The sequence below is a fragment of the Emiliania huxleyi genome, assembly GCF_000372725.1.
Source record: "Emiliania huxleyi CCMP1516 unplaced genomic scaffold EMIHUscaffold_481, whole genome shotgun sequence".
NCBI classification, from domain to species: domain Eukaryota; phylum Haptophyta; order Isochrysidales; family Noelaerhabdaceae; genus Emiliania; species Emiliania huxleyi.
This window is the reverse complement of record NW_005198380.1, coordinates 43,660-65,054: the sequence shown is the minus strand read 5'-3', so window position 1 is coordinate 65,054 and position 21,395 is coordinate 43,660. Positions and strand designations below refer to the sequence as shown.

Sequence of the window (21,395 nt, the reverse complement as noted above, 5' to 3'; positions counted from 1 at the left end):
TGGCTCACCCTCCATGCCGTGAACAGGCGCTTTATCCACCCTATATTCTTCTCTCGTTCCTCTGCCCGTGCCTTGGTCTTGTCGTTGTTTCGCACCCATGTCTGTATGGCAATCGAGGCTGCCTTCCCCACTACCTGTAGGTCACTCGTCACCTCTCCCGCGAGCTCCCTTCTCTTTCTTTCGGGTATGGAGTCCGTGAGTGCGGGTAGCGTGCAGGCAATCACGGGCGCTATTTTGTCGTACTCCTCTTCGGCGAGCGCTCCAAATCTAGACCCTTTCGCCTTTAAGGAGGCTGCCCTCGCTCGTCTCAGGAATGTGGCGGTGTCTTTACCACTTCCTATCTCTCTCCGCAGTTTCTCACCAATTCTCGCAGCGACCTTCATGCCACCTCGCGTTCTTCCCACTCTCGTCGTTCTCTCTCCTGCTGTCTCTTCCCCTGACTCATCGCTCTCCCCGATTTATTTCGGCTCTGGCCAGCCAGCGCGTTGATTTTTTCTCGGAAAGGACCAGCTGAATTTCGTCGACGAAGGCTCCCAAAAATGGAGACAGCAACAACTCCTCGCGCCGGCCCGCTCAGACTCGCCGGTCTACTCTGCGCGGTCTCCATCTTGCCTTTTCTCGCCGCGGTCAGGCATCGCCCCGCGCGCGTCAGTTGGGCGCCCTGTGAAGCGCTTGGCTGGGCGTCCAGCTCTCTCGGCCTGAGCCGCTTCTGCACAAACTTGCCGGCTTCGAGCGTCCTGCATGGTCACGACGGCGCTCTTGAGGCGTGGAGATCTCCGGACAGGGCCATAACGACGCGAGCGACAGAGACCGTCGTGCGGCGGGACATACCGCTCATCTGCCTGCTCGACTCTGGCGACCCAAACTGCCTGTCTGCCAACATGGGCTCAATGCTCGGGGCCGCGTCGCCCGGCTCGGAGCCGCCGCTGCTCTACCGCGTGTCTGGGCGCTGGTGGGCTCCGCTCCAGTCGGTGGTGTTGAGCGACGCAGCAGGGCGGGATCTGCTGCTCATGCGGCGTGTCCCCTGGGCGGCCGACGAGGGCTTCCTCGACGCAGCTGGCTCCGCCGGTGCCGGAAGCGTGGCCGAGGCGGCGTCCATTGCGCTCGAGTCCGCCACGATGGCGTACGTCTGGCAGCTCTACTCCTTCGAGCCACTGTGGCCTGCGCATCGCGCGAGCACGAGCGACTGGTTCGGCGGCGGCCGGCGCCTGCACCCGTTTGGCATGGTGCGCGAGCGGCTGAGCTTCCCCGGCTTCCCGCAGTACGAGATGCAGGTCTCGAACGGCTCGGCGGCCAACGAGCGCGAGTGGCGGGAGTGGGGCGGGTGGCCGCTGCTCTACCGTGCCACCACCTCTGCCCAGCAGGCCACCACCACCCTGGCCGCCTCCAACCCTCCAACTCTCCCCGCAGGTCCCAGCTCAAGCACATCTCCCCAGATCTCCCCAGCCCTTTCCAGATCTCCCCGCAGGTCCCACTCCTGCTCAAGCACATCTCGCCAGATCTCCCCAGATCTCCCCAGATCTCCCCAGATCTCCCCGCAGGTCCCACTCCTGCTCAAGCAGCTCGTGCTGATCCGCGACGGCGCCACGCCAGACCCGTGGGGCCACCTGTCCTAGAGGCAGAATACACGCAATCTTGCACCTTAAGGTCTTCTAGCTAGCACCCGAGAGGACACGGACTCGGCCGTATTCAGCTGCATCCCCTTTATTCGCTTCCCGCCCTGATGTTGGCTACTCACTTTGTAGGGACGCTGTGGCTCCCGCCCTTTGCTGGCGACGACGACGTGCTCGCGACATACGAGGCGGAGTACTACCTCGGCGCAGAGGCGCTAGAAACAGGGGGGGGGGGGGGGGGGAAAAAGGGGAAAAAGAGGGAGAGGGAGGGAAAAAAAGGGAGAGGGAGAGGGAAAGGCAAAGGCAGAGGCCGAGGCAGAGGCAGAGGGAGGGAAAAAGGGAGGGAGGGAGGGGGAAAAAAAAAGGGGACGCAAACACACCCCGCCGCCGCCGCCGCCGCCGCCGTTTAGGGGCTGCTGGTCGACTCGAGCGCAAACGTGCACCGGCTGAGCCTGGGAAAGGGGACGTCGCCGCTCCTCCTCTACGCGTTCGCCACCGCGATCGACATGACCCAACGGCTGGAGGAGGCCCAACGGCGGCGGCGGGAGCGGGAGCGAGAGCGGCGAGAGCAGTACTCGCACGGCCATGGGTACTCGTGATGGCGGATCTTTGAGTGGTGTGGCGGGATTCGGAGGACGGGTGGGGAGAGGATGCGGCGTGTCCGCCTGCGCGGTGCAAAAGAAAGAAAACGCTGATGCGTTTGCCCGGCTGCGGCACACACCCTCGTTGTGTACGCTCTCTCTCTTGTGTACGTACTTTTAGCTTACCCCCTGGGAGAAAAGGCTTTAAAGACTTTTGGCAAAACTAAAGGGAGAGGGTGGTGTGACACAAATGAGAGGCGGGAGTGGGGGAGGGTACTTTACCGTACGGCGTACGCGGATCGCGGTGCGGTCAACGCCCGAGCGTTGAGGCTTGAGCCTTGCGCGCAAGGCGGTTGATCTTTGCAACTGCAGGCGGCGAGAAGCCGCCGCCGAATGTCTCGTGGAGAAGCAGGTTGAACTTGTTTCGTTTGGTGAAGATCCCATCATACGTAGTGGCCACGCTGTGACTTGACGTAGCCTTGGCCGGTGGTGTGGTCGAACGCCCGTTGACCACGGAACCCCGTTGCTTGCAGCCCATGTTTGCAAGGCGGGCGCGCTCTTCGGTGTTGCCGAAGGCGAACTTGTCTCCAACGGAGCCGGGGTTGCCTCCGGTGGCGGTGCGGCCGACCCCAACGGGCAAGCCACCCCGGAGGGGTGCAAAAGTCCAGGTTTACCCGAAAAATACCTGGACGCGTCCCGACCAACGTATGCCGCGCACGACGCCATATCGCCTTGTCCCAGGGCCAGTGCGCTACTTGCGGCGCGCAACTCCTGCTCAAGTACGCGCACCGTAGCATGTGCTGCCGCTATGCGTGTCTTAAGGCGGCTGCGGCGAAGCGGCGGGCGCGGCATGCCGATGGCAGTGCGGACGATGCGGTTGCGATGTGTTCTGCTTCAAGATCGTGGCGGTGCTTGGCATGCACTTCTGCGATCCCAATCAGCTCATCGCAACGAAGCAGCGCAACAAGCTGGCTGCTGCCAACAAGGCCCTATGCTAGATCTACCTCACGCGCGGATCGTTCAAAGAGGACCAGCATACACAGGCTTCTCTGACATGCGTTTGTTTGAGCTTGAGGCTATTTATGTGAGAAATGTTTGGCTAGAGATTGCGCTCAAGAAGAGCAACGAGAATCGGAAGAGGAGGATGCTGAGGCGGCGATTGCTGAGGCATGAGGAGGATCGATCCGGATTAGAAGGCGCCCGCCGCAGGCGAAGAAAATTTGGGGGCTAGCGCCGTATCGTTGATCACGGTGGGAGCCTCTTGGCCCCAGGCTGTGCCACGGCCGACTTAGCCGATGTAAGAGGCTCTCGCTGATCTTAGACCGCGTAAGCACCCCAGCGTGACTAGTCACACTTAGACCCGCTCAGCCTCGAGGCTCAGAACTTAGACTACTACCCAACCAGTGTCCTCCTCGCCCTTCTTTCGTCTCCCCTGGGCTCCCATCCCTCCCCTCCACCCTGGGGGGTATCTCCCTGGGGGGGTCCAAGCAAGCATCCATCCATGGACGCTGGGGGGTGTGGGGGGAAGGGGGCAGCGATTCGCCCCATCCAAGTACCCGGCGCGACACACTAGGATTTGCGCGATGACACACTCGATCGAGAGACGACCGAGAGAGTATATTCTAGGATCTAGCAAAACGCGGCGCCGCTCGCTCGTGTGTTCCTTGAGGCACGCGCGAGGAGTCCAACAAAGCGCAACACTCAGTGTGGACTGGATGGCGCCGAGTCGGTCCCGATTTCCAGCTGCTGGTACCGTTGCGCCGCGCTGGCCGAGCCCGAGGTCGGCGTCACCTTGAAATGCTGCACGAGCTGCGCCGAGGCTGCGTCCGACGCGAGGGAGCGCTCGAAAGCGCCGTGCAGGCTGGCGCCGTGCACGCTGGCGCTGTTGCAGCAGCTGGACTGGGCCGCTCGGCTGCCGCGGCTGCCGGAGCGCCGCGCAGAGCCCCGCGTCGGCGGCGTCGCGGCGAGCTCGTTGCCGGTCGGTCCGCCGAGGGCGAGCCACGCGGCAAAGTCCACATCCCTGCCCGCCCGAGACGCGAGCGGGCCGAGCCGTGCGCGCTGGCGCCCCGCCGCCCACAACCACATCCCAACCACGACGGCCGACACGAGGAGCGCGCCGCCCGCCGTAGCGGCAGCCTCGAGCACCTCGTCTTCGGTGAAGGTGCCGAAGACCCGCACGGCGGCCGGCAACGCGGCCTCCAGCCGCTCTTCACCCTCCACTCGCGCTTGGGCCTCCAGCTTCTCTTCGGCCGGCGGGGCGAGCGTCGGCTGCGACGCGCCCGCGGCTGCCCCCGCCGGCGGCGGCCGCGTCGCGATCCAGTGCAGCAAATTGGTGAGTGTCATGCCGGCGTCGAGTGCGCCCAGCGACTCTGCGCGCTGCCACGCCGCGCCGCTGTCGACCACCGCAAGCATTGCGACGAGAAACGCCCTCCACGTCTCGTCTTTTGCTGGCAGTCTGCGCATCGACGTCTCCCAGCTGGCCCTGCTGGCGGCAACCCATTTCTGGTCGAGCAGCGGCTCCGACGCCTGGGGCGTGAGCGGGATCACCTGGATGCCAAAGATGAAGTAGTCCTCCCGCCCGAACCAAGTCGACGCCTCGGCCTTGAGCCCCCACAAGTTGCCGACCACGCCGTCGCGAGGCCAGCGAGGCGGGTACACGCGCGGCACGAACGACGCCGAGCCCCAGGCGACGGGACTCGCCCCGGCGTGGTAGTAGACGGCCGCGGCCTGCGTCTCTACCGCAGCCAGCAGGCGGCCGAGCGAAACCAGGCGCTCGTTGCGCAACGCGAGGCCGAGGAGGGCGATGCCGTGCCACGCGTTGAGCGCCTCAGACACGCTCTCCTGGTTGCGCCCCGCCGAGGAGGCGAAGAGGCCCAGCGCCCAAGAGTGGCCGCAGAACGCATCAAAGTGGCGCAGCGGCGGGAAGCGCCGGTCGGAGGCGCTCGGGCTTGCGACGTCCGCGACCAAGGTGAGCAGCGCGGGCGTGCGGGCGGCGAGCCACGTCGTGTTGGCGCGCCCGAGCGCCGCGGCGGCGTACAGGAAGTAGCCGTAGTGGAAGTGCTTATCGTTGTGCCAGCCGACGCCGAAGGAGGCGGCCGGATCGGCGAGCGCCTCAGTTGGCACGACGCCGCCCCAGCTGCGGTCGTACGAGAAACGGCACGGCGCCTTCCCGCCGTCGCAATCGAGCCAAGCGTCGAGCGCGGCGGCGAGGCGGCCTCGCACGGTGGCGGCGGCGTCGGCCTCGCCCAGCTCGTCGGCGATGAGGGCCAGCCGGCCGAGCGCGCCAACCTCCTTGCCGGTCCCGTAGGAGTCTGCCGCCGCGACCCGCTTGCTCGCCGCGTCGGCGCGCAGCGCGGCGCGCAGCCGAGGCACGCGGCTGGCGGCGGGAGGGCGGGCCGCCCCCCACCGCACCGCAGGTCCGAGGGGGAGGCGCTGGGTCCACGCTCCGTCGTCACTCGCCACGCCGAGCGAGGTGCCTTTGGCGCTCCACTGCGCCAGCTCCGGCAGCAGCTCCCCCGCCCACCCGCCCTTTTCGGCGGCGGCGGCGAGGCCGGCAAGCTGGTGCGGCAGCGCCATCATCAGCAGCGCCCCTTCCCCCTCGCTCCTCCACGCGAAGCGGAGCCGCCCGTGCGCGCCGTCCCCGACCCCGTCGACCGTCGCACCGACCCCTGGAAGGCCAGCGGCGGCGGCAGAGCCCGCAGCAGCGGCGGCAGAGCCCGCAGCGGCGGCGGCAGAGCCCTGCGAAGCTGCAGAGCCCTGCGAAACTGCAGAGCCCTGCGAAGCGGCGGCGGCCGAGAGCGGGACGCGTCGTGCGTGGCGGTCGAGGACAGCAGCGGCCGCGTCCGAGTCGGCGATCACCGCCCGCAAGCTGCCCTCGAACCCTCCTCCCGCCTCGCCTCCTCCGCCTCCGCCGCCTCCGTCTCCGCCGCCGCCTCCGCCGGCCGCCTCCAGGGTTGCGGCGCCGGAGGTGGCGAGGGAGAGAGGCTGTGAGGCGTAGAGGAGCCACCGGACACCCGTGTCGAGACGCACCTCGAACCGCGTGCCAGACGCCTCGAGGCGTCCCGCCGCGGCGGCCTGCCCGTTGAGCGAGAGGATGGAGCCGTGCAAGAACTCGACCAGCGGCGCGCGGCACGCCCCGGAGCCGTAGCTCACCGTGGCGTATGGCATGCCCCGCACCAGAGGCGCGCGGTAGAGAGCCGCCTCCCCTCCGCCTCCCTCCCCTCCCTCTGCGCGCCACTCGACACTCACTGACAGTGCGTCCCACGCGACGATGCGGTAGCTCGAGGCGGCGCGGCCGGCGCAGCCGAGACGCACCCCGCGCTCGCGCGAAAGGACGCCGACGACGGCGACCTCTGGCGATTCGGGCTCGCGAGGCAACGACGCCCACAGCCCGCCGCGCCGCACCTCCACCACGAACGGAAGCATGTCGAACGCCGCGCTGCCCGGCGGCGCCTCGGCCGCGCCCGCCGGCGGCGCACTGAGCGCAAGGCCCATCCACCATTCGTGAGTCGGCAGCGGAGGCGAAGAGCGGCGCAGACCCCACACCGCCCCGGGCGAGAGCGGGTGGTCGACTGGCGGAAAGGGCGAGCAATGGTCAGCCGGCCCACTGCACTCGCTCAGCGGCGGGCCACCAAAGACGTCACCCGACAGAGGTGCCAATTGCGGCGGCCTTTGCCCTCGGGCGGGTTTGCCCTTGCCTTTGCCCTCGCTCCGGCGTACCGGCACGAAGTTGTGGAGCGGTGAGCTCGGCGAAATGCTTGGCAACGGCAACGCCGGCAGTCCGCAGCAGTCGAGGACGACTCCGCCGGTCGTGGGGCAGCAGTCACCGGCGAGAGAGGCGCAGTGTGCGTACGCGCTACAGGCCGCCATATTTTTGTAGGCCTTCACCCACTTGTCGTCCCTGTCTGCTGGTTCGTCGAGGTTCGGGCTCCTCTGCACTGGGTTCTGCACTGGGCGGCTTCGCACGGACCTCAAGACCTCGAGACGGTACAAGTCTGATCCGGCCGTGTCCCCAGCACAGCTTTGGCTTTGACGGGCGCCTCCCAGGGTGCTCCAGGCGGCCTCGGCCCGGCTCCTGGCGGGTCGCTGAAGCGTCTCGGCGGCTCTCTCTCGGTTGCGCGGTTGCGCGGTTGACGCTTTTTTGGCGCTCACGGCGGGCGGCGACGCCGGTGGGCGAGCCAAACTCTGGCGGAGGCAGCCCGCTCAGCCCCAGGCGCCCCTCGAACCGGAGGGTGGTCTGCCGCCGCTGCGCGGTCGGCGCGCCGAGGGCGGGAGACATGAGCTTCGCGCCACAGGTGACCTGGGTGGGGGACCGATTCTCGGCAACTTTGGCAGGACGGGCACTGCAAAAGGATCGATTGCTGTACAACGAGGGACCGATTCCGTGAGGGCTGGGTATCGATTAGGCCGCTTGAGGGCCGGATCTATTGCTGTTTACCTCGTCTTAAAATAAGGAGTTATTGGGTGTTTCCACAATCAAACCGTCCGTGAAGAGTGCTTGATTCACGGACAGCGAGGCTGGCCGCACAGCGAGGCTGGCCGCAAGCGGAGCTCCCCACCGGCGGCGGGCTTGAAGACACTGAGCCGAGCGCGCCGGCGGCGGACCGCCGCCGGCGCGCTCGCTTCGGCGGATGGCTGAGCGGCACAGTTTCTGGCCGCCCGGCCTGCGAGCTGTCGCCGCGAGACGATCGAAGGCGCTCAGTTCAAGCGCGCCGCCATGCCAAATCTCGCCCCACGCCCCGACCAGACCAGGCAGTGCGTGCAGGAATTATGCAGGCATGGGTGTGGTGAGCACGCCAGCGGCACCGCTGCGCACTCTCAGGGTCGCAGCCGCCGATCTCGTGAGGGAGGGGCGTGGGTCGGGGCGGGTGCGAGAGAGTCGAGGAGCGCGGCGCGCGCGTGCGCGCGTGGGGTAAGTCGGTTGATATTTCATCACTGGTATAAAAGACCCAAAACGGCACGCGCGCCGCGCGCACGCGCGCTCGCATCACCTCAACACTCACACAGCAAATCAAAGATGCGGCCAGCCGCTCGGGGCGAGGGTTTCTTCGATCAAAAAAGGGACGTAGGGAATCTGGGCACGGCTCATAAGTACCCGACGGTATCTGAGTCCCGTGCCAGTGTTGTGCGAGGGAGTTTTGTTGTAAAACTCTATCTGATTCGATGGCCTGTGCTCTGCTCCTCTCGCTCGGCACCCTCACGCCCAGCGCGAGGGCGAAGCCCGCCGTGGCCTCCGTGACGTCCTCCGCTCCTCAGCTGGTCGAGGTCTCGCCTGCCAAGGGCTCGATGCTCGTGGCGGCGTGGCAAGCGCGGGCAGCGAACGCCAACACCCTGCAGACAGTCCCTGACGGCAAGACGGGCACAAAGCTAAAGGTGCTCGCCGTTTCAGGAGCGGAGCGGATACGGCGCGCAAATCGCAAGCAGCAGTACGAGCGCTTCCAAGCCTGTGCCGCAGCTGTTGCGGGTGCCGGCGATGCGGGCGCCGCTAAGCTCTTCGCCACGGTCGGCGGCTGTGCGTCCACGCTCTGTCTGGTGGAGGTGGATGAGGACGAGTGGAGTGTCAAGTCGCTCTGCGTGAGCCCGGACGCGCGCGAGCTGCCCTCCGTCGCCGAGGCGGAGGAGGCGGCGCTGCAGGGGCTGCGCGGGCTCTGCGCCGGCTCCGGAGGGCGGCTGCGGGTGGCATCCGAGGTCGAGGCATCCCTCGTGGGCAGCCGGCAGAGCCTCGGCCTGACCGCGACGAGCGAGGACGGCGAGCTGGGCGAGGGAGGCGGCAGGATGGGCGCGGCGGAAGCCGTCCACGACGCGCTGCGCTCGCGGCGAACGATAAATGACTTTTCGCCTCAGCTGCCTGCCGGGTGGGAGGAGGCGCTGGAGCGCGCTGTGGAGGCAGCCACCTTTGCACCCAACCACAAGCGGACCGAACCGTGGCGCTTCCACCTCCTCGGACCTCGCTCAAGTGCTGCTCACCCGCCTTGCTCTCTCTCCCTCTCTCCCCGCTCTCCCTCTCCCTCTCTCCCTGCCCTCCCTCCCTCTCTCCCTCTTATGCTGACCCAACCCCGCCTGCCGCCCTCTCTCTCTCTCTCCACCCAGTCCGGCGGGTCTGTGAGCTCAATGCGGAGCTCGTGACTGCGTCCAAGGGCGACGCCGCGGGCGCCAAGAAGCTGGAGCGCTGGCTCGCGATTCCGGGCTGGCTCGTCGTCACGTGCGTGCGGCTCTTCTTTTTTCCTTTCTTTTTTTGGGCACTGTGGGCTGTGGGCACCCTAGCGTAGCGGAGTGGGCCCCGAGTTTGAAAAGGGCGACGGACGCTTGCGTCCGCTAGCCTCCAACAACGCCTCCCCGGCGCAGAGGGGCCCCCGGAGGGATGCACAACCGCCCCACGCCACACCGCTTGCGGCGGTCCTCCTATTCCCAGCTCCGCTGATCGACGCGTGTTATTTTTTCGACTTGTGCCTCGGGCACGCAGCCGCCATGCACGCCAAGCACGGCCCGCCTACCGGGCACAAGCGGGGACGGGGAGATGAGGATCGTGAGGAGAGAAAGGCTCGGCTCCGGCGCAACATGGAGGCGCGGTGGGACGAGCTGCGAGCCCAGGGGAAGACGCTCCGCCGCGATGTGATGCATAACACGGCCCGGCGCGCTTTCGACAGAGCCCCCACGGACAGCACGTGCCGCCGGTGTGGCATCACCAAAGAAGGCCACGCGGCTCTCGGCCGCGGCCCGCTCGAGAAGCATCACGTCCTCCCGATTTCCGAAGGAGGGCACCCCTTTGACCCGGCGAACCTCTTCACGCTCTGCTTCTTTTGCCACCAGGAGTGGCACGACTGGTGGGAGGGCCAGCACGCGTGGGAGGAGTACCTATCCGCCGAACCATACCGCATCGGCATCACGCGGGTGCGCGAGCGGGAGGGCCCCTTCCACACAGAAGGGTGTCAGCGGTGCGGCATCACCGAGCGCCACTGCGACGAGTTGCGAGGCAGCGGCAGAGCGCGCGACAGCGGCGGCGCGCGCGGCAGCGGCGGCGCGGGCGGCGGCGGCGGCAGCCGGAGGACTCGGTTCCTGCCGTTTGAGCCGGTGCATCGCGAGCGCGATCGTTCGCTGCTCGTCTGCTTCTGGTGCCAGAGGGAGTGGCAGGTCTTTTGGCGCTTCATCCGGCCCGACCGGGCGGCCTATCGGCGTGCGTTCCCCTTCAAGCCCGCGCCGGCAGCCTCGAGCCTCGACGAGAGCCTCGCCGCCGCTTGGTCTCACGCCTCACAGCCGCCCGGACTGCCTCTCGTCGGAGGCGCCACCTCCGCTGCCCCGCTTTGTGCTTTGGCCGGATCGCGGCTCCCGCCCTCAGCCTCTTCCGCTCGCGACGAGCTGAAGATCCTCGCGCCGTGCAGCACGGCCCAGTGGGCGGGTGCGAGCGCCACGCTCGGTGCGGTCGCACAGCCGGGGGGGGAGGCCGGAGCGAGCACGTCGCTCATGCCGCCGCCGCCCGCGCCGCCGCCGCCGCCGCTGCTGCCGCCGCTGCTGCCGCCCGCCCGCCCGCCGCCTCTTGGTCTCGCTTCCCTCTCGGACGATGCGACGCTGTGCACGCCCACCCTCCCCACGCCCCCCCTCGCGCCGTGCGTGGCGCCGGTTGCTCCGCTCACGGACCCGCTAGTTTCGGTCTCGCTTGGCGCCGCTGACGCTGCCGCCGCCGCCGGCGCTGGTGGCGGCGAGGGGGGCGCGCTGAGCAGCGACACCGTTCCCGAGGTGGTGTGGCGAGGCCGCCCGGCGGCCGTGCTGGAGTGGCTCGACGGCGGCGGGCAGGTCAATGCGACGTACACCAGGCCGCGCGGCGAGTTGAGCGGTTTCACGCTGCTCATGACGGCTGTCTCCAAGGGCGACGGAAGGCTGGCCGAGTTGCTGCTGCGGCGGGGGGCGGAGGTGGGACAGCAGACCGCCTGCGGCAAGACCGCGCTATTCATGGCTGCGCACAGCGGCCGCGGCTGCGTCATCGAGAAGCTGCTGTGCTACGGGGCGAGCGTCGAGAAGCAGGACATGGACGGCGTCACAGCGCTGATGAGTGCCGTCCGGCGCGGCCACGAGCGGGCGGTCGACGTGCTGCTGAGGCACGGCGCAGAGGTTAACACTAAGGACGGCAAGGGCCGCACCGCGCTGATGAGTGCTGCCCACTGCAACCGCCAGCCCGCCGTCGTGCTCCGCCTGCTCCGGGCGGGCGCAGACATGACGCTGCGCGACGAGGAGGGCAAGACGGCGCTGCAGATGGCCGAGGAGAAGGGCAGTGTGGCAGTTGTCGGTGTGCTGAGGGAGCGTGCCGAGGCCCTCGAGACGACTGCCGCTGCGCAAGCTGCTGCCGCTGCGGGAGGCGAGCGCTCAGCGGTGGGGGCCATGCTACCTTCCGACCCTCACCGATGATGGCGGTCTCGCGCGTGTGTGGCTCCGTGAGGCGTGTGTGTGTCGCGCTCTAGATCTAACACATTCCGGCGTGTCGCCATTAATGGAAACCAACCTGTCTTTTGCTTTAGTTAAACCATCGATCCGATCGTATATCCCGAGAGTGCCTCCGAGCAGCGCGCGCTCCCCGGACCCCGGCTCCGGCTCTCAGCCTCAGAGGTCCCAGAGGGCCCAGCGACTCGTCGGTTGGGTGTAAACGGGCATTGCCTGTGGTCTTCAACGCACAAAGGGTGTGAATAGAACTCTCTTGATCCTTCTGAGCACGAAGACCACTCGAACTCTTCTGCAGACTCTAGTGTTTCCGGTTTTCATAAGCTGTGAATAGTTATTGCGCCCGCCGCAGCCCGCCCTATTCACCTGGGTTTCGCGCCACGGGCCACGAGAGCCCTGGAAGAGCCCAGCTGGCATGTTCTATCGCCCGGGTGTCGGGCTGTCTGGTCCTCCCCCCGCGCTGCTCGAAGAGGCAAGTACGAACTCAAGTAGACCAAGTAGGAGAGCGAGAGCCGAGACGGACCTCCGGGGACCCGCAATCCCGCACCACACGCACACCACCCCACACTCACACACGACGTCTGAGAGGGACTGAGACAACTACACCCTTGCAGGTCATTCATACGCCGTCAGATTCCTCAAATTCCCATGTAAATAGCGCATACAACACGACAGCATACCCTCCACTAAGACACTACGATAAAGTCGAGAGGGATGCGCACTCTGCGCTGCCCACTGGAGGCCCCAGGGGAAGCAGAAGGTAGCGAGCCCTCCCCGCAGATGGATGCGAGTGCGCCCAGTCGATGCCCGGCTCCGCAGCGCCCCCGCTCGGCACCGCCATCACGAGATGGCGGGCGGCGGGGGGCAGCGGCTTGAGTCCTCCCCGCAGATGGATGCGAGTGCGCCCAGTCGATGCCCGGCTCCGCAGCGCCCCCGCTCGGCACCGCCATCGAGAGATGGCGGGCGGCGGGGGGAGCGGCTCGCGCGGGGAAGCGGCAGCGGGCGCCTACACGCCATGGTGCCGCACGAGGCCCGCCAGCAGGGCGAAGAGAAAGCGGCCGACGTTCTCGCAGTCGCCGGGCGCGTCGTGCGTGTAGTGCCGCCCGAAGAGCCACGAGATGAAGGGCGCGGCCCAACTCCACTTGACCTTGGTGTTGCGGTAGGAGCCGTTGCCCTCAGCGCCAAAGGCGTAGCGGAGGATGTGCAGCACGTCGACGCAGGGCACCCCGGCCTGCTTGCAGATGATGGGCTCGCGGCCGCCGTAGTGCAGGATGGTGTTGCCCGCCTTGACGGCCGCCTGTGACGCAGAGGGGGGTGACGGGTGGGTGGGGGTGGGGGGGGTCAGGGGGAGGGGGGCAAGGGGGGCGTGTGTGGTAGCATCTGCGAGGAGGGGTGGGGTGGCTGGCCTTGAGTGCGTAGATGAAGCTCGCGTGCTCGCGCTTTGTAATGCCGTTGTTCCAGGCCGGGGTGCCGCGTCCGCCCTTACGACGAGTACGTGGTAGGCACTGTTTGGTTCGGGGCGGCCGCCGGCGAGAAGGCGCCACCCGCGCCCGCCAAGCGCCTCGCGGTGGGAGACGTGCTCCGGCAGTCCGACTAGCTCGAGTCCATGGAGACTACTAGGGCCGTAGGGTTAAGGGTAGGAGCTGCGTGATATTGATATTTTGTGTAAAAGAGGAGATAGATAGCATCTCTCGACTCTCCGCAGACGATACTCTGGGAGGTTGGAGTTTTCTGATGATTGGAGTGTCTATCTGTATGTACTCCTCGAGATCTCTCCAAACCTGATCGGTCGTACTGACCGCCGACAGATCACTCCAGACATCTCCAGACAGCAGACAGGCCGACGTCTGCACGCGGCCGGCCGGGCGAGAGGCTTGACACGATCCGACCCTGCGACCCTGATGCTGCTGCTCTAGCTATCAGACATGCACTGCTGACTGCTGCCACAATGTGCGACCGGTGCTGGCCCACTTGGCGGCCTTCCCGGTCAGTGGTGAGGCGCAGTTCAGAGCTGTCGAAGGCGCGATGCCGCACTGGTCCCACATCGGTGACACGAGACCACCACGTTTGCCGGTCCAAGAGAGAGGCACCGGCGCTGTCCTGAGAAGGTGCGTGGTCCTCTTGACTGCCCATGCGCGCGAGGCTGTGTAGGCATAGCCTCGAGAGTGCCAGCAGCCAATCCGAGGCGACGCGCATTGCGTCAGAAGCGTGCACACGATGGAAGGACACCTTCCTACTGGCCCCACGATCAGGTCGTCACTGAATGCTTGATACTAAGGCCGCGAGCTATGCAGGTGATCAATTGTGCAGCATGGCACGGTCAGCAGCGCCGATAGGATGTCGCAAGGCGTGATAGCATGGCCGCCAGTACGGCGAATTCCCATGAAAACAAGTACGAAATCGCGCAAAAAAACTCGAAAAAATCGGCGCCTGCGGCGGGCCATGGGACCCCATCTCCTCCCCCGCATGGACACCCTCTGGGGCCCCCGCGCCGGCCCAGAGAGACGATATGACATATGTGCCTGATATTAGATTGGTTCATTGTTAGATTTGGTTCATTGTTTGTGATTGCAGTTTGCACAGATATCTCCACCACACATAGATAGAGTATAAAGATCTCTGTGCCCCCACCCCCCAGAGCCCAGTCCGCCCACAGAGATGTGGAGAGTGCAGAAAAGATCCCCCGTACAAGTTGCCGTGTCGGTGCCCGCCGTCGACCGTCGTCGCGTCGTCCCACGTCCCTCTTCGCGTACGCGAGGCCGTGTGCGCGTGGTGTGCGCGGCGCGACCGCGGCATGCCCATCGCATGCGGCAGTTGCCGGCAGACGCAGACGACCGCGGACGATCTCTCGGTCTCGGCTCTCGCGCCTGGTGACGCGCGCCGCGCGGCGGCTCGGTAAATAAATAAATAAAAACGGTCAAACTCTGAGACGAGATGGGATTTAGGGACATGTATCCCCGCCCTGCACGATCTTGGTGTGAGGGATCTTCAATCCGTGTCCCCTCACCCCTCGTCACAACCCGAGCGGCGGCTCGGATAGGACTTAGGTAGCTAATTATTCGACGCGTGCACGAACTGCCTCTACTCACTCAAAGGCGGTCCCCTTTGTTGCACATGACAACAGTGTACTATTACTACGTACCACACTTTTGACTCGTGTGAATCGATTGTGTGTCACACACTCACGAGGGAACGTGCGCCGCCTCTCGGTTGGCCTTCCAGACGGCCTGCTCGTCCTCGTACACCTCCTTCTTCCAGATGGGCACCTGCGCCTTGAGCTCGTCGATGGCGAAGGCGCACGCCGCCAGCGCCTCCGCGCGATGCGCCGACGAGATTGCAATCTCGACCGACGCCTCGGTGACGGGGACGGTGCCGGTGCGGTGGGCGATCGCGATGTGGCGGACGGGCCAGCGCGCGCGCACCGCGGCGCAGAGGGCGAGCATCTCCTTGCGCGCCATCGCCTCGTACGCCTCGTACTCGAGCCTCACCACCGCCCTCCCCTCGAACGTCTCTCGCGTAGTGCCAGTGAAGGTCGCGACGGCGCCGGCGGTCGGGCAGACGACGCGCGGGACGAGGGAGCCGCACGGGAGGGGCAGCGGCGTGAGCAGCACCGTGTCGCGCGGGTCGTCGGTCGAGGCGCCGCCGACGCCGGAGGGCGCCGCGCCAGGGGTCGTCGAGGCCACCCGACCCGCGGGCAGCGCCGTCGGCAGAACGGTGTCTCTCCAGTAGGCGGAGTCGGCGAGGAAGGCGAGCGGCGGGAAGAGCGGCGCCGGGAGGGGCTGCGCCAGGTCGCACCACCGCCACTCCACGCACTTGTCGGGCTCCATCACCCGAGGCTCGGCGGCGGCCCCGCCGGCGCTGTCGGGCGCCGCGCCGAGCGGCACTCGCACAAACACCGTCACCGAGTGCACCTTGCCGTCGATGACGTTGTTGGAGACGACCGGGATCACCGCCGCGCCGGACGCGAACACCTGGGCCGCGCCGAGCCCGGTCTCCTCCTCCAGCTCGCGCAGCGCGCACGCCTCAAAGGCCTCGCCCTCCTCAAGCCAGCCGCCCGGCAGCGCCCAGGTGCCGGAGCCGTGCGAGCCGCGGCGGAGCCCGAGGAGCAGACGCCCGCCGTCGATGACGAGCACGCCGATGCCGACGCCGACCTTTGGCGGCATGTGGGAGGAGTCCTTGTGAAGAGCGGACCACAAGTTCAACACTCGCGCGCGCAGGGTTCGCGTTCACCACACCATTGGGGAAGTTGCGCCTTGAAGCTGCGCGCCATAAAAACGGTATGGCGGTGGAGTGCTCTCGTTACTTCTTGTCGTCTGTTGTTTGTTGTGCCCTTGTTTGTTCTCTTGGCACCTTGGAGTGCTGGGGGGGGCGACAGGGAGGATGTGGCCTTGAGTTATGTGTATGTACGCCAACTCAGGGTGTGTGGCAGCCAGCTGGCTGTGTGTCTTGTGAGCCTGTTTGTGTCTGTGTGTCGCTCGTGCGTGTCGTCATCATCTGTCTAGCGTCCACCCATACCGCGTTTTAGGTGTACTGTTGGCAAACAAGACACAGAGGTCAGAGCTCACACAGAATCACAGCGGGAGGAAAGCGGCGAGTCGCAATTCCTGGGGTCCTTGTGGCGGGCCACCCTGTCCAGAGGCGGAGGTGCCTTTCTGGGATCTTGCGATCGAGTCTATGCGTCCTCGGCCACGCTCTCCTTTCGTGGCTGATAAGCATTCGCAGACCAGGCGATGGAGATGGCGGGGAGCACGGATGTGACTGCTCACCAAGCTCCAAGGCCGAGGACTGGTAGCACGACTCGCACCGACCCTTCACGAACCGAAAGGCCGTGCCCGGCGTGCAAGGGGCACGGTAAACTAATCCGGCACGTGTTGGGCGCCCCATTCCGTTTAGGGCTAGGTCGGCTCAGGGCCCCGTCCACCCCCTCCCACTTGGCGCGTGATAATGAGGAGGTGCCACCCAGGCCAGCCAGGGCAGGGGCGGAGGGCGAGGGCGGAGGGCGGGATGGGCGCCAAGCGGGAGGGAGCGAACGGAGTGGAATGCACAGATGGGGGATGGCGAAGGCGGTGGGCGGGAAGGGGGGAGGGCGGCGGGAGGGCGGAGGTCGGCATGGCGCGAATTCCATGGCGCATGGGCGGGCGGTGGGTGGTTCGGTAGGCCCGCGTTGGTGTCCAGTCCGAGCCTGGCTGTTCTTCACCTTTCTACCTACCTACCTACTAGCAGGTTGGCTCGCTAGTCGCTCGCCGGCCCGCGCAGCACGCGCGGGCCTTTTTTTGTGGTCGGATGTTGGTCGTCTCGAATTTGATCGTGGGCAGGGCGTGAGAAAGCTGGACGGCTCGGTCGATGCGAGCCACCAGCTCGTGAGCGACGGGCGCGACGGGTTCCTCACTGGTTGGGTAGTAGTCTAAGTTCTGAGCCTCGCGGCTTAACGGGTCTAAGTGTGGCTAGCCACGCTGGAGTGCTTACGCGGTCTAAGATCAGCGGGAGCCTCTTACACCGGCTAAGTCGGCCATGGCACGCGATATACGGCGCTCGCGCCCAAATTTTCTTCGCCTGCGCGGCGGGCGATCGATCCTCCTCATGCTCAGCAATCGCCGCCTCAGCATCCTCCTCTTCCGATTCTCGTTGCTGCTTCTTGAGCGCACTTCGGCGACATCTAGCCAAATAGTTCTCACAAATAGCCTCAAGCTCAAACAAACGCATGTCAGAGAAGCCTGTGTATGCTGGTCCTCTTTGAACGATCCGCGCGTGAGGTAGCATAGGGCCTTGTTGGCAGCAGCCAGCTTGTTGCGCTGCTTCGTTGCGATGAGCTGATTGGGATCGCAGAAGTGCATGCCAAGCACCGCCACGATCTTGAAGCAGAACACATCGCAACCGCATCGTCCGCACTGCCATCGGCATGCCGCGCCCGCCGCTTCGCCGCAGCCGCCTTAAGGCACGCATAGCGGCAGCACATGGTACGGTGCGCGTACTTGAGCAGGCGTTGCGCGCCGCAAGTAGCGCACTGGCCCTGGGAGACGGCGATATGGCGTCGTGCGCGGCATACGCTAGTCGGGACCGCGTCCAGGTATTTTTCGGGTAAACCTGGACTTTTGCAGGTATACCCGGGTTTTACCCGGAGTTGGCCTCGTGTCGTCTAAGTTCATGGCCCCCGGCCTTCCAGCGTCTAAGTCTGAGCCCGGCTCCGTGCGGGGGCTAAGTTGAGCGCTCGCTCGCTGCAGAGGCTAAGTGTAGAGCGACCCTCTAGCCCCACTACCCAACCATTGGTTCCTCGGCGTAGGCTTGGGCGTGGTGAGCAGCGCCGGCGAGAGAGGGACGGCATGCGGCTCCCAAACGAGCCGCACGAGCTTCATCTGGGCCGCCGAGGCCACCTCCTTGGTCGCGGTGGCGGGCGTGAAGGCGAGGTGGGCCGAGGCAAGCGCTGAACGTGCCGTGCCGCCTTGCGCCCCTGAGGAGGGACGAGTGTGTGGGGTGCCACGGGCGGGGGGGAGCGGTGAGAGGAGAGCGGTGGGCACCCCCACGAGGGGCTGCGCTGACGCCGCCTGCCACCCCACGCACGCCACTGACGCTGTGGGGGCGGCACGATCGAACGCGCTGGTCGGGCGGGCCGTCTGAGTCGCCCAAGCGGTGCTCTGCCGGCCGGTGGACGCGAGGGTGGCCCAAGAGGGCTCAAAGTACGGAGCCGATACCCGGCCGTCCCGGACGCCTGGCACGCGGGCCAATGGTCCAGCCGTCCTGTGCATGGCTGGAGCGAAGGAGGGAGAGCTCAGGAGGGCGACGGGGCAGGGAAGGGGGCGATGCGATGCGGCGAGGTCTAATCGGCGGCGTGGATAGAGGAGGTGCCAAAAGGCGACTATAGAGAGGCCTCTACGGGTGATATAGTGCGCCATGCCGGCGGGAGAGGTCTCTCACCGCCCCCCGGGCCGTCTCGAAGGGCCGTGCAGCCCACGCCACGAGGCGCTGCTGGCGGGAGCCTGGAAGGACTTGGCCTCGTTGCACCGCGCCGCGTTGATTCGCGACCACCGTCGGCCGCGGACGGCGTCGGCGTGGCGGCCGCGGGCGCTCGCGAGACGCGCCGCTCTGCGCTGGTTCGGTTCGTTCGACTCGTTGTGCCGCCGCACACCCGGCGGCCGCGGGTCCCAGAAGTGGTTGCGCGGGCCTCTTCCTTTCGGCCGCGGGACGGCGTCGGGCACGTCGTCGGTCGCAACAGCGGCGCGGCGAGCCGCGGCACGTCGTTGCTGGCGCTGGTGGTTTGAGGTCGGCATCGTCCAGAGCTCGGTCGACGAGTCTAGAGCTTCAGCTGGTCGGGTGCCATGTTTGTGCGGAAAGTGGCAAATATATCTCTTTGATGAGGGTGAGGGACATCTCAGGTCGACGGCCGCAGGATTGACATGCCGTGTGACCGACGCTCCTCCGTGCCTGGCGACTTATCGCGACGCGGCTGGGAGCTGACCGAGGCTGGCGACGCTGACGCCGCTCTCGCCTGCCACCGCGAGGCGACCGGGCTGCCCGGCGCGGGCGGGCGCACCTGGTTCCACCGTGCGCGCAGCGAGCAGCGCTTTGGGCACGACGCGGCGGCGCGCTCGTCGTTCGGCCGCTCGCTCGCCGCCAGCCTCCCTCCTGCTGAGGCCAAGGAGGCGCACTTTCAGCTCGGCAAGCTGCAGCGCGACGCCGGCCTGCTTGCCGAGGCGGAGGCCAGCTACCGCGCCGTGCTGGCGATCGACCCGCTGCTCGCCGGCGCGCACATCCTGCTCGGCGTCGTGCTGCGCGAGCTCGGTCGCCTCGAGGAGTCGGTCGAGGCGTACGGAGAGGGCTTGCGGCTCAACCCGTCGGTCGCCGCAGCGCACTACAACCGCGGCCAGGCACTGCTCTCGCTGCGCAGACCGGCCGAGGCGGCAGACGGCTTCCGCGCAGCGCTGAGGGCCGACTCCGCCTTCTCGCTCGCGCAGGAGGCGCTCGGAGGCGCGCTGCCCCGACTCGGCGACGGCTGCGTCTCCATCTCAGCCACATCTCCCACCCCGCAAACGTCTCGGCCACGTCTCGGCTACACCTCGGAGGCACGCTGCTCGAGCTCGGGTAACCTCGGGTAATCTCGGGTAATCTCGGGTAATCTCGGGTAATCTCGGCCACACCTCGAAGGCGCGCTGCTCGACCTCGGCGACGCGGACGGCGCGGCAGAGGCGCTGAGTGCGGCGCTGCGGCAGCGGCCGGAGGAGGCGAAGCTTGCGCCGCTCCGTGGGCAAGGCTCTGCCCTAGCCCCGACCCCGACTCTGACCCCGACCCTGACCCCGACCCCGACCCCAGGCGCGGCTGCACCACTCGCTCGGCAAGGCGCACTACCTCCGAGGCCGACGGCAGGAGGCGGCGGCGGCGCACGCTGCGGCGCTCGCCCTGGACCCGTCCTTTGCCTATGCGCACAACGACCTCGGCAACGTCCTCTCCGACTTGCCGGGCCGCGAGGCCGAGGCGCCGCCACCGCCGAGGCCGACGCTGCGAGCCTAGCGCCGCGCCTTCCGACGCCTCTCCGCCGCCGCCCCCGCCCCCAGGCGCACCACCACTGTGCCGAGGCCGCTTGTTCACAGCTGCAGGTGTGAAGAGACGCCTTTCACGCCCCAGGCGCACCACCACTGTGCCGAGGCCGCTTGTTCACAGCTGCAGGTGTGAAGAGACGCCTTTCACGCCCCAGGCGCACCGCCACTATGCCGAGGCCGTCCGCCTCGCGCCGCAGCTCGCCGAGGATCGCTTGCGACCTCCGGCGCCGTCCGTCCCTCGCCCCCTATATATCCCCGACCTTTCCCGGGCCCCTTCCTGCAGGCCCACTCCAACCTCGGCACCGCCCTCAAGGGACTCGGGCGGCACGCCGAGGCCACCGCACACACACGCGCCACCCGCCGCTCCCCCTGCGGAGCAGTCAGGGGGATGGCATGCTCTCTGTCTCGGCAGGCCGCCGCGTCGTACTCGGCCGCCATCCGCCTCAAGCCGCACCTCTGCGAGGCGCACAAGAACCTCGGCGCAGCCCTCACCGAGCTCGGAAGGCCGCGCGACGCCGTCGCCTCCTTCGCCACCGCGCTCGACATCAACCCGCAGTTCTGGCCGGCGTGTCGCCGCGCCGCCGCCGCCGCGCCGTTGCGGTTGGAGGGTCGCCCCGCCGACACGCCTCGTCGCCCGTGCCCCTCAGGCGCTGTACGACTTGCTCGACGGGCAGCAGTTCCTCTGCGATTGGCGCGGCCGCGAGGTGGAGATTACCCGAGATTACCCGAGATTACCCGAGATTACCCGAGATTACACTGGCGCGGCCGCGAGGCGCGGCTGCGCGAGCTGGAGCGGCACTTCTTCGGCGCCCTGTGTGAGCCTCGTTCTGCGAGCAGGCGCGGCTGAGAGAGCTGGAGCGGCACCTCGACGAGTGGCACTCGCGCGGCAGGCTCGGGGCCGGGCCGACCGAGCGGCTGCACGCCGGCCTCGCTCCCTTCCACACGCTCGTCTGGCCCGTCTCGGACAAGACGCGTCGCCGAGTCGCGCTCAGCCGAGCCCGCCGCGACGTCGAGGCGGCGGAGGCGGCCCCGCTCGTGCCGCCGCTGCGGTGGGGCGGCGGCGGAGGCGGCGGCGGCCATGGCGGCGGCGGCGGCGGCGGCATTTTGCGGCTCGGGTTTCTGTCGTCCGACTTTGGCCCTCACCCTGTGGGCTGGGCGATGCTGCCGCTGATTGAGCAGCTCGTCGCGTCGACGCGGCTGGAGGAGCTTCTGTCTCGCCCTCGACCCGCCCCGTGTCCCCG

The 21,395-nt window shown here is 67.2% G+C and overlaps 6 protein-coding genes across 6 annotated transcripts in view; 3 read left to right on the top strand and 3 right to left on the bottom strand.

Moving 5' to 3' along the window:
* The first annotated feature begins 524 nt into the window (after positions 1–524).
* EMIHUDRAFT_445619 (hypothetical protein) lies at positions 525–2,390 on the top strand. Its single transcript, XM_005767623.1, has 3 exons — positions 525–1,364; positions 1,542–1,609; positions 1,746–2,390. Exons 1-3 carry the CDS (start codon positions 540–542, stop codon positions 2,224–2,226), a joined length of 1,374 nt encoding a protein of 457 aa, XP_005767680.1. The 5' UTR covers positions 525–539; the 3' UTR covers positions 2,227–2,390.
* Positions 2,391–3,895: 1,505 nt separating this feature from the next.
* Positions 3,896–6,619, bottom strand: EMIHUDRAFT_245898 (hypothetical protein; the record flags this gene model as incomplete). The annotated part of the gene is made up of 4 exons (XM_005767622.1): positions 3,896–4,435; positions 4,598–5,505; positions 5,650–5,798; positions 6,201–6,619. The coding sequence occupies 4 exons, from the start codon at positions 6,617–6,619 to the stop codon at positions 3,896–3,898; spliced, it is 2,016 nt and encodes a 671-aa protein (XP_005767679.1).
* Positions 6,620–6,947: 328 nt separating this feature from the next.
* Positions 6,948–7,646, top strand: EMIHUDRAFT_245897 (hypothetical protein; the record flags this gene model as incomplete). The annotated part of the gene is made up of 4 exons (XM_005767621.1): positions 6,948–7,001; positions 7,074–7,114; positions 7,241–7,275; positions 7,489–7,646. 4 exons carry the CDS (start codon positions 6,948–6,950, stop codon positions 7,644–7,646), a joined length of 288 nt encoding a protein of 95 aa, XP_005767678.1.
* Positions 7,647–12,629: 4,983 nt separating this feature from the next.
* Positions 12,630–15,786, bottom strand: EMIHUDRAFT_470562 (hypothetical protein; the record flags this gene model as incomplete). The annotated part of the gene is made up of 2 exons (XM_005767620.1): positions 12,630–12,920; positions 14,818–15,786. 2 exons carry the CDS (start codon positions 15,784–15,786, stop codon positions 12,630–12,632), a joined length of 1,260 nt encoding a protein of 419 aa, XP_005767677.1.
* A 1,053-nt stretch (positions 15,787–16,839) lies between these two features.
* On the bottom strand, positions 16,840–18,560 carry EMIHUDRAFT_370704 (hypothetical protein; the record flags this gene model as incomplete). Its single annotated transcript, XM_005767619.1, has 4 exons — positions 18,139–18,560; positions 17,880–17,976; positions 17,629–17,633; positions 16,840–17,007 (listed from the first exon to the last, which is right to left on the bottom strand). Exons 2-4 carry the CDS (start codon positions 17,974–17,976, stop codon positions 16,840–16,842), a joined length of 270 nt encoding a protein of 89 aa, XP_005767676.1. The 5' UTR covers positions 18,139–18,560.
* A 454-nt stretch (positions 18,561–19,014) lies between these two features.
* Positions 19,015–21,395, top strand: part of EMIHUDRAFT_119393 (hypothetical protein) — a gene marked incomplete at both ends in the record, with an annotated part of 3,792 nt that continues 1,411 nt past the window's right edge. The window contains 6 exons of the mRNA XM_005767618.1: positions 19,015–19,455; positions 19,928–20,056; positions 20,170–20,211; positions 20,438–20,671; positions 20,802–20,858; positions 20,992–21,300. Coding sequence (XP_005767675.1) covers positions 19,015–19,455; positions 19,928–20,056; positions 20,170–20,211; positions 20,438–20,671; positions 20,802–20,858; positions 20,992–21,300 — 1,212 coding nt within the window. The remainder of the gene's footprint in view (positions 19,456–19,927; positions 20,057–20,169; positions 20,212–20,437; positions 20,672–20,801; positions 20,859–20,991; positions 21,301–21,395) is intronic.

Coding starts and splice junctions, on each gene's coding strand:
- EMIHUDRAFT_445619 (XM_005767623.1), top strand. CDS start 540: ATGGAGACAGCAACAACTCCTCGCGCCGGCCCGCTCAGACTCGCCGGT. Junction 1,365..1,541: donor CCACCACCTCTGCCCAGCAG/GCCACCACCACC, acceptor ATCTCCCCGCAG/GTCCCACTCCTGCTCAAGCA. Junction 1,610..1,745: donor CCAGACCCGTGGGGCCACCT/GTCCTAGAGGCA, acceptor CTCACTTTGTAG/GGACGCTGTGGCTCCCGCCC.